Consider the following 14,592-nt stretch of genomic DNA (forward strand, 5'->3'; position numbering starts at 1 on the left):
ACATGGCGATCCTGACGTCATCAATTTTTAGCGTCTTTTGTACGACAAAGCATGTGGCTTTCGAGATTTGCATTTATGATGGAGCCGTCACTGGTCTCACTAGCAAAAGAGCCAGCCGTAGCCGTTGATGAAGGCTCTCGGCGTCGCTTGTCTTGCGTGCAATTTTCGTCGTTCGTGCAACCGTGCAAACCCTCGAAAGATCGGGAGATGCGGCCTTGCTCTGTTGTTTTCACGCAAGAGATAACCTGAGAAACATCGTGACCCATCTACGAGTCGGTGCTAAACTGTGGTGAAATCTGTGTTAATGTATCTTTTCGTGTTTGGTGTTTCCTAAGAGACAGCGGCATTTCTCGTAAGTCAGTAATTCGCTGGTCCCGTTGATTGTCTGCGCACCAACGTAGGGTAAGTTACCTACTGTCCCTTCGAATGATGTATAACTTTGCTAAATGCGTCCTCCAGAAGCACGCAGTACTTAACCGGGAGTAAAGAGTCTGTCCGTATGCGAGTGCGCCGTTCAGATTGCTCGCGAATATCGAAGCTGTAATCTTCAAGTCTTTGAATAAATCCTCTCGGACTGTAGCTTTCGCATGGCAATATTCGTCACATCAGTGCAAATTAATCATTTGTTTATAAGTGCAGCAGTGCCAAGAGGTGCGACGTATTGTTTTGGCATAGTTTGGAAACGTTTCATGCAGCGTTTTTTGTCTTTGTTCAGATTGCCAGCATGGGTGATGTTGAAATCGAGAACTTTGAGATCACCGACTGGGACATAGCCAATGAGTTCAACATCAACAGAGTTCGGAGGCGGCCCACGAAAAATCAGCAGATTTACGGTACGTGTCTCTAACTTTGCCGCTCTCGTTTTCGATGATGCTACGCAATGTGAAACTGTTTTTGTGTATTTTAACTGTTCATTTGTCAAGCTGGCTGGAACCTAATTGCCTTCAAGCAAACATAGCTAAAAGTAACTACATAGTATTCGCTGCGAAAAACACTCGATGAACGAGCACTAAATATTTGAACTTCAATAACTGTCACTTGCAAAGGGTTAATCAGGCAAAGTGTTTTGGGGTTTATCATGACAGCTAACTGCAGTGGCATAAACACATCTTCGAACCTACACTGACTATCTACAAGAAAATTTCAATACTTTATAGACTACGTCATATCTTCCCATTACATACACTTCGAACTCTCAATATTAATTTCATGCATTTGCATATTATGTATGCAAATACTATTTACAAACTCGCATACCCTACCACTTGTATTGCTCATTATTGTTGCACAAAATACTGCACTTCGTGCTATGCTCTACTTGAAAGGAATGGACTCGGTTGGATTCACTTAACCCGTGCTTAACATACTACCCGTAAAAGATTTCGTGCATTATCATGTTCTGCTATTGCTTTACAAAATCCTGGCCCAAAATTATGTTATGCCCTTCAGTAAATATTACTTATCTGAATATTGCATACCCACTAAATCAACGCTGGACATGCTGGACACAATGTTGGTGCAGTTCTGAAAGTGCTCACATACGAAAACTAAGCTATACGTGCCGAAATCACGACACATTACACATTGACAAACTACAGGGCTATAGAAGGATATAATAGCATGTGAAATCATTCGAACTTGGTGAAATGCACTCACACCAAAACTGCAAGTTGTAATTTTGTAGACTACTGACATCAAGAGTAGCAAATATAGTATGGTAAAATAAGGCAGCACAAACAGTCCTAAAATGAAAGCAAAGAGTTCTTTCTTGGGGTAGGAAGCAACATCAACAAAAGTTGTGAGTCTAACACTCATCCTGAAATTGCCATAGAATTACCTTCATTATACCTTTTTTTTACAAGCATACACACTGATAACAGCAAAAGAAATTCACAGTTGGCCCTATGCAAAAGAAACACAAGTCTACGTGATGCCTGCAACAGGCCAGCCATAATCTTCTGTCGGCTTGGTTGTGGCTTGCATGTAAACAATGCTGAATTGCAAATGTTGTTTGCACCTTTGTTAATATGCAATTGTTTGTTCATGTGAGATCAGCATTGTCGTCTTGCCAGCTTTGGGCCATCCAAACCAAGCTATTGGCCAAAACATGCATGTGCATCCAAAATGTGGTATTTCGAGTTGGTTTTCCCAATAATTTGGCATTTTTTGCTACCAGAATACATACTTTACCTGCCAGTCAAACAAATGTTTGCTTTTCTGTAACTGATATTGTCTCCAATCATGGCATTTTCGATTTTGTGATAGCAGTCAGTTGTTATTATTTACCTTTAAAACATATATATATGTTTTAAACACGCGCACACACACTTGATGGAGAGAGAAAAAAAGCAAGAAGCAGGCTGGCGTCTGCCACCAGAAGAGGCACAATGCTTGTCTAATATTCAGGAAGTTGTTTAATGCTGATTGGAAATAAAATGTGGTAAACCAAATTTTAGATGTACCCTTTCATATCGAATAATTTGTTATATCTGTTAGTTATAGCAAACAATTTGTTATGTCAAGGTTCAATTGTAATTATTTCTTTAGCTGTTTGCAGGCATCTTTAGACCGTTTGAACTCTGTGACATGTCCCCCTTGATTACCTCAGGTATCTGGGCTGACAGTGACGATGAAGGGGGTGAGCGGCCCAGTTTCCAGTCCTCGAAGAAGCACAAGGACTTCTCTGCGCCCATCAGCTTCGTCAGTGGTGGGGTGCGTCAAGTGGGAAAGCAGGAAGAGAAGAAAGAAGAAGGCAGTGAAGATGAGGTGAGGGCGGCAGATTGGAACACCTTCCACTTCTCAAGTTCACTGAATCCCCATCCCTGATTTCGTCTGATGACTCTAGTGATTTCAGACACCTACAGTTTGCGTGGAACACGATAAAATGCGCTTTCACAACCATTTGAGGTGACATTATCGAGCTTTCGCTGTAGAGTTCTGCAAGTAAATTTTTACTTTTGTTGATCTGGTTTCACTAAAACTTCTGTGTAACAACAAACCAGAAACAATTGATCATTTTTTCCCCCTTTCCTGCCACCACTTTTCCTCCTTCCACAGAATATTCCTTTTACTTCAGACCAGTGGCTTAGCCAGGGGGGCCACATTGGGTACATGCCCTCTCCCCCATTTTCCTGGGAAAAAAAAAACTTTCTGGCTATGCCACTGCTTCAGACTAGCCATCTAGGCTTAAAGTTATCGACACTTGAGCTATTATCCTTCAGTGCGTGGGTATTCAGTTGGGTACCAGCCACAGGTCCGTTATAGCAGCTCTGCATAAGTTCGTTAAAGCGCCCGGAAGGTTGCGTTACTAGTGGTGTCAACTGCCGTGTGCCTGAATTCTTTTTGTAAAGTATGCCCCGCTAAAATTCTGTTGTTCTTACGGTACACAATGCTCCCTTTTTGATCCCCCCCCCCCCTTTTTTTTTTTTCGTGTGTGTTTTGTGTTTTATGCCACCTCCATGGAGTGTGGCCAATTCCCCTCATTGGCATGAGCGATGATTTGAGACCACAACAACAACTACAACAGCAAGGGCTTCTTTCACTTCTCACTCGCACATCTCTCACGCCCTCTGTGTTTTCGTTTTTGTGTGTTAGAACCACCTTGCATATTTTCTTCAATCGGTGACAAGCTGAGGATTCTTCACACAAAAGCTTGGATTGTGTGATCTTTGTCTCTTTGTGCGGCAACATAGGTGACTCCATTGTGGATCGCACGCCATAAGGAGGAGGTACTCCTTCAATTTATCAACTATGGCACAGTAATAGTACATTGCATGCATGAACAGGAGGCGTCAGCTTGTGTGGGCAAGAGGATTAACTGAAAGTTGCAAAAAGCGGGAAAAAATTTAGAGACAAGCAAAATTGTCAAAATAGATGCTCTTTGCCGTGGATAGACCACACGGAGCCTTTCCGAAATGCCGCCAGTAATATTATTGCTCACTTTTGCGTGCATCAGCATCCGTCACGTTGGCGTCTACAGGCAGCGGCTTTACTGGTACTGTGCCAAGACAGTGTGCCTGGCACTGAGTCAATATTGATCCTAATGCAATATTTGAAGCCAGTCATCTGAGCACAATTGGCTGCCAGACAACCGAAAAGCTGTCACTTCTAAAACCGAAACTAAACTGTGAGTGAGCACCGACAAGAATAGTGTTCCGCATTCTGTACTGTACGGTAGCATCAGTGATACTCTGGAACGTACGATGAGACATGCATAAAAGTGAATGGACTTGACATGCAGCATGACATTTGATGACCGTGCTTACCGCTATGCTGTCATTGTGATTTCAGTGTTGTTTGGCCTTCTGTGCATAAGTTCACCCTATAAAAGTTTGGTTTTTAAGGCAGCATTTCAGTTTCTTGACCACCACTACCAATGCGACATTATACTCCCCTGCCGTAGTTGTCAAGATTGCAGTTACCAATCAAGTTAACAGACTTACGTAAGGCACATAAGAAAGCAAGTTGAGGGACATGATTGGAGATTGCAAACTTAATTTCAATGGGGGGGGGGGGGTTAGCAAGAAGGTTGTTTTCAAGAGGAGGCCCTAATTAATCCCTCCGCAAATTCAACCTGCCGTATTATGACCTTTAGACCCACTGCAACGGGGTAAGTGGCTATGTTGTTCTGCTGCTCAGCATGAGGTCGGGGGTTCAGAGCCTGTGTGGCAGCCACATTCTGATAGGCATGGAATGCAAATATGGGTGCGTACCATGCTTTGGGTACACATCAGCTAAATTCAGGTGGTAAAAGTCAATCTTGAGCACTTGGCTACAGCATCCCTTATAGACCCCGTATTGCTTTGGGACGTTCAACTTTACCATTCAATCAGTTATGAGGTTTGCTGCAGTGAACTTACCTGGTTACCTACTGGGGTGATTCGAAAAATGCAGAGGGCCCTGCAACACTTTATGGCTACTATCTTTGCTCTAGGCCTCTTAACATGTCGAAGAACTAAGAGCAGTCAGAATTATGATCACGCAAACCCAAGTTATTGGGCGCATAAACTTCAAAAAATACATGCAAAATGAGAGTAACCATCGACTCGAATTTTCGCAGCTCCGAATGCCACATTTCACTCTCCCATGACGTGGTAGTGCGGCGCCCATTGCCACAGAGCATCAATGTTACACAAAGGAGGTTGGCGCGCCATGGTTGCCAAGCCTGCTCAGCATGTTGAAAGTGTCACCATGGCGTGTGTGATCGGGCAGCGCATGGTCTGACCACGGAGACCATGGCATCACTTCTGTGGTTACAAAAGCGAGGCGGCCGTTGGTACACGTTGTGCTCGGCTTGTTAACACAATGTTGCCATGGTTGCAAAATCATGCTCGTGGTTTTGTGATAATTATGCAATACTTAAGGTTACTGTAAAACACAGTGCTGTAGTTTTTTCGCAGTACTCGCAATATCATGCAAATGTAAATCGCATGTTATATTTTTTTGACCAATGATCATAATGACGTCATAATCAATGATCACATCGACGTCACGACCATTGCATGAAGTGCACAAAATCACTGCATTGCAATGCTACTATTGGTGCTGATCAACAAGCTTTCTCGGGAGCATTGCGGGCCCCTTCAAAGAAGTCGTAGAACAAATTTAAAGAAAATAGGTTCCTTTGGCTACTGTTTTCGCATAGTTGGGCATCAGCGGCCGTGTATCTCGCCGAGGTAAAAGGCTGCACGTGAGCACCTGTGGTCACAGGATGAGAGGAGAGTGTCCACTGACTGGACCTTGCAAGCGCTCACCAATTGGCCTGTGCCAGTGACTCCATTATGACTGGTAGCACGGAAGCAGACTCAGGAGTTGGAGACAGGAGTAAATGGCAGTGGGAGAGGAGGAGAGTTTCAGGCTGCATCCATTGCCATAAATGACTGTGCTTCTCTTGTTGAGATGGGCAGCCGTTAACATGATGTCATCATTCTATTGTCCTCATCTTTTGGTCATGCCGCCATCATCATCTCCATCATTTAGTCTTCACGCTGTCAAGCTGCCTACCAATACATCTCGACAGCGATTTCTGCTCGACGTCAGCAATATAGTAGTTTGGAAGTATTATTGCTGGTATTGCTGGTGTGTCCGTTTGATTTCTCCAGTTCGCATAAGCTACTTTCTTACTTCGACAATCATATTCAATGGATTTCTGCGTTGATTTTTTTAAACATTTGGATGGCAATGTTCCTTTTGTGATGCTTGGACATTTTTCTTATTTCAGCATGCATCAAGCAGTGAGGAAGAAGTTAAGATTCCAGTGAAAAATAAGAAGACTGGATTTGCAGGCGGCCGTGGCGGTGTTGCCCATGGCCTGTTAGGTGCTGAAGGGTAAGTTGTGTTTAGCTGGCTGTAAATGTTAAGATTTTTTCATTTTCATTGTAAAAGGTAACTGTGCCCCAATTGCAGTAAGGCCCTGTCATGGTAAACTAGCCAGGTCCAAGCTAAATGTTTACTGTTGATAAGTTTTAAAAAAGGCCCAGTATTTTGGGCATCTAGCACAGTGGTAGACTTTCATCAATTCGACCCTCGTGGACGTGTGCATTTGGTTCGAATTGTCTGTAATTAATATTTCAAGTAGGGTTCAGATGTCGTGGGCTGTTTTCTGGTCTCCTCAACACGGTCGGATTTAAAGGAAGGTCAAATTCATGTACGTTTGGTGCAGCATACCTATGCTCCGAATTGCACCAATTAAGGATTAGCTTACAACAGTGCAACGTTTTCACACGGATGTGTTCAGTGCTCCTGTAATGTGTCACTTTGGTGCTGCTGCGTACAACAATCAGAAGACGCTTCCTTGTACAGCCCAGCATTTTCAATGTATCTGTGAGCATGGACAAAATCGGGGATTGTGTATGGTCTGCATCAAGAGTCGTCTTCTGAACAGTCACTTGCAATCTCACTGCAGCATAGGGATCGGGGTTGCCAAATTCATTACTTCGATAGCAGCCACAAAATTTCCAAATGTAGCCATAAACCAGCCTGCCTTGGCCATACATCAGAGACATAGCCAAGAAAGTAGCCAAACAGGAGCCATAAGAACCCACTCTTTATGATATTCGATGAAGAGACATGTTCTAACAAGGACTTGGTATTAGACTTCAGTGTCACGGGAGGCAGTATTACGGAGCATAAGTGTCTGAATGCTGTCGTTGTAATGCAAAAAAATGACTCTTTACGTGAAATGCTATTAATATCTAAATAATTTTATTGTGTAGCTGCAGTAGCTTGTAGTGATTTCAGACTGCGTTGAAATTTTTGTGGCTATCAAACACTAGCCAAAACCTGGCAACCCTGCCTTTAAGATTACTTTTTAGCAAGTTATTATATCTTCAGTTGTAATAATTATTATCCAATCCAACTAGAATGTGGTAAGTGGTTGCATACCTTCACCAGCATAGTGACAAGAGCTCTATGAAGTGCGAAAACACCAAGTAACAGCCTAAAATTGCCTATTTCACTAACTGCATTACTAGCAATGCATAAGCCACACTCAGGTGTTACTAATAACTGTAATAGTATTGCTAATGGTAGTAATTGGGAAATATGTGATGCATGTTTGGCAAATGCCTTAGGTTCACAACATACTGCATCACTGATGAATGACGGTGTCAAAATGAAAGTTAAAAATTAAATTCTTGGGTTCTGTGTGCCAAAACCATGATTTGATTTTGAGGCATGCCGTAGTGTCCCCCACTGGATTAATTTTAACCACCTGGGGTTCTTTGATGTGCACCCAATGCACGGACATGACCGTCTTTGCATTTAACCCCCATTTAAGTCCAGCCGCCGAGGCCAGGATTTGATCCTACGACCTCGTGCTTAGCAGTGGATGAAACTTCGCAAACGCGACTAAGCAAATAAAAGACATCTGTGCGTAATGTAATAATGGATGATTAACAGTTAAACAATGTGTCAGGTTAGTGATAAGACTCGTATTTCACCTCCAAGGAGTGCTTATCCCACGGGGGGAGGCTAAAATAAATTTTGTCGCTGTTTGACCTACCAAGGTCGTGCCTTTCTGTTTTATTTGTTTCCACTTGGAACTTTGTGCTTCTCTTGAAGTATGCGCCTTTGCCTGCAAGTAGTTTGCTTTAGAATTGTTCTTAGTTGTCGCTTGTGAGAGCAGATGACCTAGCACTCTCTTTATGGTGAGTTGCTGACGAGGGTTCATTACACTGTTTTTGGATTCTCCATGCATGCCTGCATAACCATTGGCTGTGGTGTTCTGTGCTGAGCGCAAGGTCACAGGCTCGGCTTTGTCAATAGCATTCCGTTATCAACAAAATGCTCAAATGATTGTGTAGTGTGCTTTGGGTGCACATTAAGGAACCCCAGGTGGTCATAATTAATCCGGAGTCCCCTCCCATTACGGCATGCATCATAACCTACTGTGCAGTTTTGTGACATTAAACCTCGTAATTATTTAATAATGCCAACTTCCTTGCCCTCAAGACATTCTCGATGCATTGCCAGCCTAAGTAGAAAGGTATTAGATTGCAGGCATGTGCCATGAGTTCAATTTTCTGCGAAAACTTTAGGGCTTTAACTCCTTGACAGCCAACACATCTGGCCACAAGTGGTGCCAGAATGGTTATTGAGGTTTAGAACTCTAAAACTATGCAATCTATGCCTTCTGCGGGCAGTCTCAAGTTTGACCCGTATAAACGCTTTCCAGAACTTGTACCGCCATCTGTTGCATCTAGTGGTAACTATGCAACTGCTCTATCCTCTCAGTTGTCCGAAACCTTCCTAGTTTGCCAAACCTTGCTAGTTTGCCGACTTGCCAAAATACATTTGACGAGTCCGATGTGTCAAAAAGCCATGAAGGCTGTTTTGACAGGAAGCGAATTGAGCTCGTATAAGGTCTTTAAAGGGCCAAGATGCCTCTTTAAGGCCTTATGGTATTGAAAAGGCCTTATAAGTATTTAAAAGCCTGATAAGTCTTGAAAAAAAAAACAGTTTTGGCAAAGCCATGTAGGAAGACGGAACTGCGATGGTAGTTTTATGTCATAGCACGCCGTAACAAGGCACCTTTAACTGCCTACATGTGGTTGCACAGGATCGGACAGTGTTTGTGCTAGATTAGATGCCGCATAGTAAGTGTACAGGATTGCGTAGGCTTTGCACAAGGTTGCATGAGAGGCCGCACATGCTTTTACAGGATTGTGGTCTGAAAGAGGCGGGACAAAGACGCCAACTAAAGTTAAAGAACAATGGAAAACTTGACGTTTCAGCTCACACATGGTACACTTGTTGATTGTGGTGAAGGCTTGCATGGTTTTAACAATCTTTTAGCTATACATTATTCAATAGTCTTTTTTTACAATATTTTATCCTCGGTCTTTGTCCTCAGTTTCATCATACTTCCTCCTGACCAGATGATATTTTGCCAAGGCTCTTGACTTCATGACTCTACGAGCACTAATATGTGCTTGGATCTGGGTTACCTTAAAACCCCAAATTAGGGTTACCTGCCATGTAGCTCAGGTGCTATGACGCTCACTAAATCAATATCTCACAGCCAACATGTTGCTTTGGGACAATAAACACTGTCAGTCAATCAGTTGGTCACTATCTCGTAGCTACACGTTTCTTCAGTTTGTTAAAGCTGTAAATCAATCAATTAATTGATCAATCAGCCACTATCTCGTAGCCAAACATGTTGCTTTGGGTTGTTAAACGCTGTAAATCAATTTATCAATCACTCTGTCTTGTAGCCAAACAGGCTGCTTTAGGTCCCTAAATGCTGTAATGAATCAATCAGTTAATCAATCAGCTACTATCTCATAGCCTAACATGTTGCTTTGGGTAGTTTAATGCTGTCAGTCACTCAATCACTAAATCAATCTCCCATAGCCAACATGTTGCTTTGGGACATTAAACATCATCTGTCAGTCAATCGTGATTTCTTTAATGAACTTACTATAATTTCTTTAGCATTACTAAACATTAAAGGTATTTGCAGTATGACTTGGTTGCAGTGTACGCAAACCCTTTTCTCTCTTTACCTCAAAAAAATGCAAACGATGTGTGCATTGTCGTGTCACTCAACAAGTGCTTTCCTGAAAAGTCTCTTTTGACTCTGTGCCTTTTTCTCTCTTGTTCTTTGCAGGGGCTTCGGCAACTGGGAGAAATACACGAAGGGTATTGGAGCTAAGTTACTCCTTCAGGTGTGAGATTGATCAATTGATTTTTGCCGAGTGATCATCGGTTGAAGGCGCTTTTCCAAACTCAATCTTTTGCCCCACATTATAGGCCCGGCCTCTAGGCTGAGGTGGCAAAAGATTGTTGCTCTTGCAATAGGCTTAATTATCTACAAGGATTTACTGTTGAAAAATGTTGCTAGTGCCACTGAAATCAACAGAAAACATATGAAAATTGTCAGTGCAAGGTTTCTGGTTCGATATCACTTGTGTCACGGACAGTAGCTGACATGTAGTGCTGGGTTGTTCTCTTTAATTGACGAATTTTTAAAATTTTGAGTTGGTTTTGGCGTAATAAAAAAAAAATGCGCATTTCTTGATTCTTAATCTTTACTGGCTTTCAGTGGTCTCATATCATCACAGCTTATATCAGGATATTAAAAAAATTAGCACGTCTTTATCTTAAATTAGGTTGTAAATAGTCGTGGAGAGTGTGTTACCTCGATGTATTTTTTTTATGTTGTGCAGCAAGCGTTTTATTTGACATTTGAGAGACAACAAAAATGTTTCGCATACAAGCGGGAAAATTTTGATATTCTTAAAAATGTGCATAATTATGGTGCATATCGTAACATTTGGATTTTCTGGGCCTACCTGACACATGACGAGTTGACTATGAGATGCATGATTAGTATACTGTCTGACTAAATCATTAGTGGCCTATATCAGATTGCCATTGTGAGTGTGGCTTGCATGTAAAGGATTGCTTATTGAGGGCTAAATCAACAACACATACGGGTTTGAATAATCATTGAGATGACCATTACAATTTAAAATCCTGGCAATGAAACATCGGCGTGTCGCTGTGCTCAGTGACGGTACTGTTTGTCACTGTCCAGGTCATGAAGCTTTGTTCATTCCAAAAGCAGCCACGCATTGACTTTCTGTCAAATTTCTAAAATGATATCCTTTCTTTTTTTGTCACTAGACATAAATCGTGCTACCACTTAGCTGTACTAGTGAACAATTTATGCATATTTTTATCAGCTCATCATGTTGCCTTTGTCACAAGTCCTGACAAGTCTGTCTGCAAGTCACAGTTCCTGCAAGAACAAATGCTGTCGCTATTTTCCGCACAGCATTCTTGGGTTTGAGCCAGGGAGAGCTGTCTCGCTGATCTCTTTGCAAATAGCGAAGCACGGCACATGATCATTGTTCACCAGTTCGAGGCAGAATTTGGAATGAAGTTTTCCAGAGACTCATTCTGGATTCTGTAATCTTGCACCTTCATTTTGTCTTGAGCCTGTAGTCTTGCGCCTGTGGGGTGTAGTAATTTGCAATAGATGGACTGTGCATTGATAAACAGTGAAAATATATGTACAAGTACACGAATATAGGGACAAATAATACCCAGAATACCAGGAAAACTTTTTAATAAACAGATAATAGACAGGTCCTGGAATGAAGTAAGGCAGAATGTACTCTTTTTTTTTTTTTTTTACTTTCGTAAAGCACAGGTTGCATGCTGGAATTGAGAATGAGCTATCATCATTATCACCATTACCTTACTACACTCTACATAGGTCTCATTAAGCTGTCCACATTCAATTAGTGAAGATAGCACAGTAATCCTATTTAGAATGTATACACACTGCATGCACACTACATGTATAGATGCTACACTATTGTCCACTGTTAAAGGGAACATCTAACCAGTAATAAGGCCAATATAACTGGCATATTTCTTTGCCTTTATATGAAAAACATGGCCGATACAACCAGTTAGACATACATTTATACATGAATAATTTGTCTTTGGGTCTTTGTGTCATGTCTGGATGGCAGAATGCCACCTGCATGTTCCTTTTAACAGTGGATCATACTGTGCCACAATGTAATTGCAGTCAAGTACATTGTTCATTGCTCTTTTTTCCATGGCAGGGCTTGAGCTTAACGCCCCCATTTTTCCTTTCCTAGATGGGCTACCAACCGGGTAAAGGTCTTGGCCGAGACCTCCAGGGCATCTCTGCGCCCATCGAAGCAAAGGTCCGCAAAGGCAAAGGAGCAATCGGTCTCTATGGACCAGAGACCAAAGGGCCAAGGCTCATGGCGGCCGACGCAGCGGACGACGAGTCGATAGGTCGCAAAAGGGCCCAGCCCGAGCTTAACCAGTGGCGAAAACGCAAGGTGAGCTAGAGGAGCTGTTGCAGCAGCTGGTTTCTGGGAAACATGTTCGCACTCCAAAACATTCAATAGGAGAGGTGCAAAGTCCTACAAGTACACTTCCTCGCACATCTCGTTTAGACCCTGGAAATGAAGCAGAACTATGTGATCTAGGGGGGGGGTATCACTGTCTTAAAAAAAAAAAAAATCCTTTGAAAGGCTTTCAAACTGTGAAGTCGTTCGTGCGTTTTCATTCAGCTACATTAAAACTTCGTTGTAGCGAAGTTGAAGGGGGATCCAGAATTACTGCGTTATATCGATTACTTCGTTATTACCATTATTGCATGCACTGCAATACGAATCTCTATGATGATTCCCAGGGCGAATATTCCCTTACATCGTTATATTCATTATTTAGTTATAAACCAATTCAGTTATAATGAGGTTTGACTGTATTTCTATGTTTCCCATGCAGGAGGGTGAAAAGAAGGTGACCTATGTCTACAAGACAATTGAAGAGGTCAAGTCGGAGGGGGTCTACAAGAAACCGCCCACTGGACCCCAGAGCAAGCTCAGCAAGGTGAAGGTGATCGACATGACTGGGCCAGAGCAGCGGGTTCTGTCTGGTACGTACGCTGCTTCCGAGAAGTGCCTTCCAGCTTGTTAGGATGTAATCGGCAGCCTACCGTATTTTATTGCGTGATCCTCACATGCCAATGTTGTAGCACAAAGATTTGGGGAAAAGTTTCACTTAAGCATCACACACATACCTGCGTGTTGGTTAATTTCTGCAAGCCGCTGCTAGATGGCGCTAGTTGCGGTCCTGCTGATGATGCCATCATCGCCATATCCCGCCAGATCTCAGATTTCAGGCTAATGTTGATAGTGACAGTGGGGAAGCACTTCACTGTACCGCGGATTTGAACTCCAGGCGACTGCATGTGCAAAACAACATGGGAGTGGGAAGTAGATGAAAAATGTGTACACATTGCTGGTGTGCTTAGAAAGGAGAACTTGCCACTACCATCCACATCCGCTAGGCTTTCCATAGTAAACTGTGCAAATTGCCATGAGTTGAGCTACAACTTTTGGGAATTTGTACTGAAATTATGAAGACAACTGAATAAATGTCTTTATAGTGGACCACCAGTGGCTGTGTTATTGCGCATAGCAGCCTGAGCGAAGTTTGATAATTCAGTCTTTACGTGAATAAGAAGATAAGCGCGCTGAAAAATGGTTGTGTGCACGTCCGGAAACCGAAACAAGTGAGAAGCCTTCGTCCTATCGCCAACAACAGGCTATAGAGCTTTTGTGGTCTCCAAAAAGGGAACCGCAAAAACGGCAGCATCGTTTGTGTATATAGGCGGCTGCCTGGGAACAGGTGTAATCGCGCCGCGCTGGGCGATAAACAATCGAGTAACAAGCGGTCACCCTTTGAGAGATTTGAAACCAGATAGCCATCAGTTTAGTGCAACAAGCGGGATCCGCCGCAGGAGTAAACCGTTGCCGCCGGTGCCGCGCGCGCCCGCCCGGATGCGCAAGCGCGAGAGCTGAGGCACCGTTGCCATAAAAAAAAAAAAAAGAAAAAAAAACGGAGAGCCATTGGCGCAAGTAAAAATTCCACGTCTTCACGTCGAGTGGCAGCACATACCAAGCGAAAGAAATGATAGAAAGAAGAGCGGTGTTCTGTGGAAGAGCGCACTTGCGATAAGCCTGTCTCGTGTAAGGACCATACCCTGTAAGAAATCGGTAAAAGAAGTGTTGGCCTTACACTGGCAAGTGCGGTAGTTAAAGAAGTCGGTGATACTCGAAACCTCATGTCCTGTGGCAGGACGGCTGCTCACGAAACAAAAGCAAGAGCAGTCAACATTATTGCCCACCTCGGTGACTCGGTGACCATCGTATCCTGCTGCCAAGTACGAGGTAGCCGGTAAGATTCCCGACAACAACGGTGATGGATTCATATTTGTCGGGGGCAAGATGCAAACATGCTCGGGCACTCAGATTTAAGTGCAGGTTACAGATCCTCAGATGGTAACAATTACTCCTGAGCACCCCACTACAGGGTCTCTTATAGCACCAGTGTTGCTATAACACAGGAGTACCAACACATATTTGAGAAGTTTTAAAAAAACTCTTAGCACATAAACTTTTAGCACTTAAAAGGATCGCACTCTGCCATTGTGAAGGTTGGGAAAGGCAAGATACATTAATTTGATACTAAAGTTGGTCTCTAAATGCAGGACTTAGCGTCGTAGACTTTATCGTGGCGTTGTGACACAGAGAG

At 42.9% G+C, this 14,592-nt stretch overlaps 1 protein-coding gene across 3 annotated transcripts in view; it reads left to right on the forward strand.

Annotated features, from left to right (window-relative positions):
• The first annotated feature begins 117 nt into the window (after window positions 1-117).
• The window catches only part of LOC119464206 (tuftelin-interacting protein 11), a 37,963-nt gene continuing 23,488 nt past the window's right edge, over window positions 118-14,592 (forward strand). Inside the window, exons 1-7 of one of the 3 annotated variants that reach the window (XM_037725072.2) lie at window positions 118-402; window positions 716-833; window positions 2,609-2,766; window positions 6,221-6,327; window positions 10,112-10,169; window positions 12,120-12,329; window positions 12,781-12,931. In XM_037725072.2, the coding sequence (XP_037581000.1) occupies window positions 725-833; window positions 2,609-2,766; window positions 6,221-6,327; window positions 10,112-10,169; window positions 12,120-12,329; window positions 12,781-12,931 (793 nt within the window). In that variant the 5' untranslated portion in view covers window positions 118-402; window positions 716-724. Of the gene's footprint in view, window positions 403-715; window positions 834-2,608; window positions 2,767-6,220; window positions 6,328-10,111; window positions 10,170-12,119; window positions 12,330-12,780; window positions 12,932-14,592 lie in introns of those variants that run through there. The other 2 variants (XM_037725074.2, XM_037725075.2) reach the window with 2 other exon arrangements.

This window comes from Dermacentor silvarum, chromosome 9 (assembly GCF_013339745.2).
Source record: "Dermacentor silvarum isolate Dsil-2018 chromosome 9, BIME_Dsil_1.4, whole genome shotgun sequence".
Taxonomy (NCBI): domain Eukaryota; kingdom Metazoa; phylum Arthropoda; class Arachnida; order Ixodida; family Ixodidae; genus Dermacentor; species Dermacentor silvarum.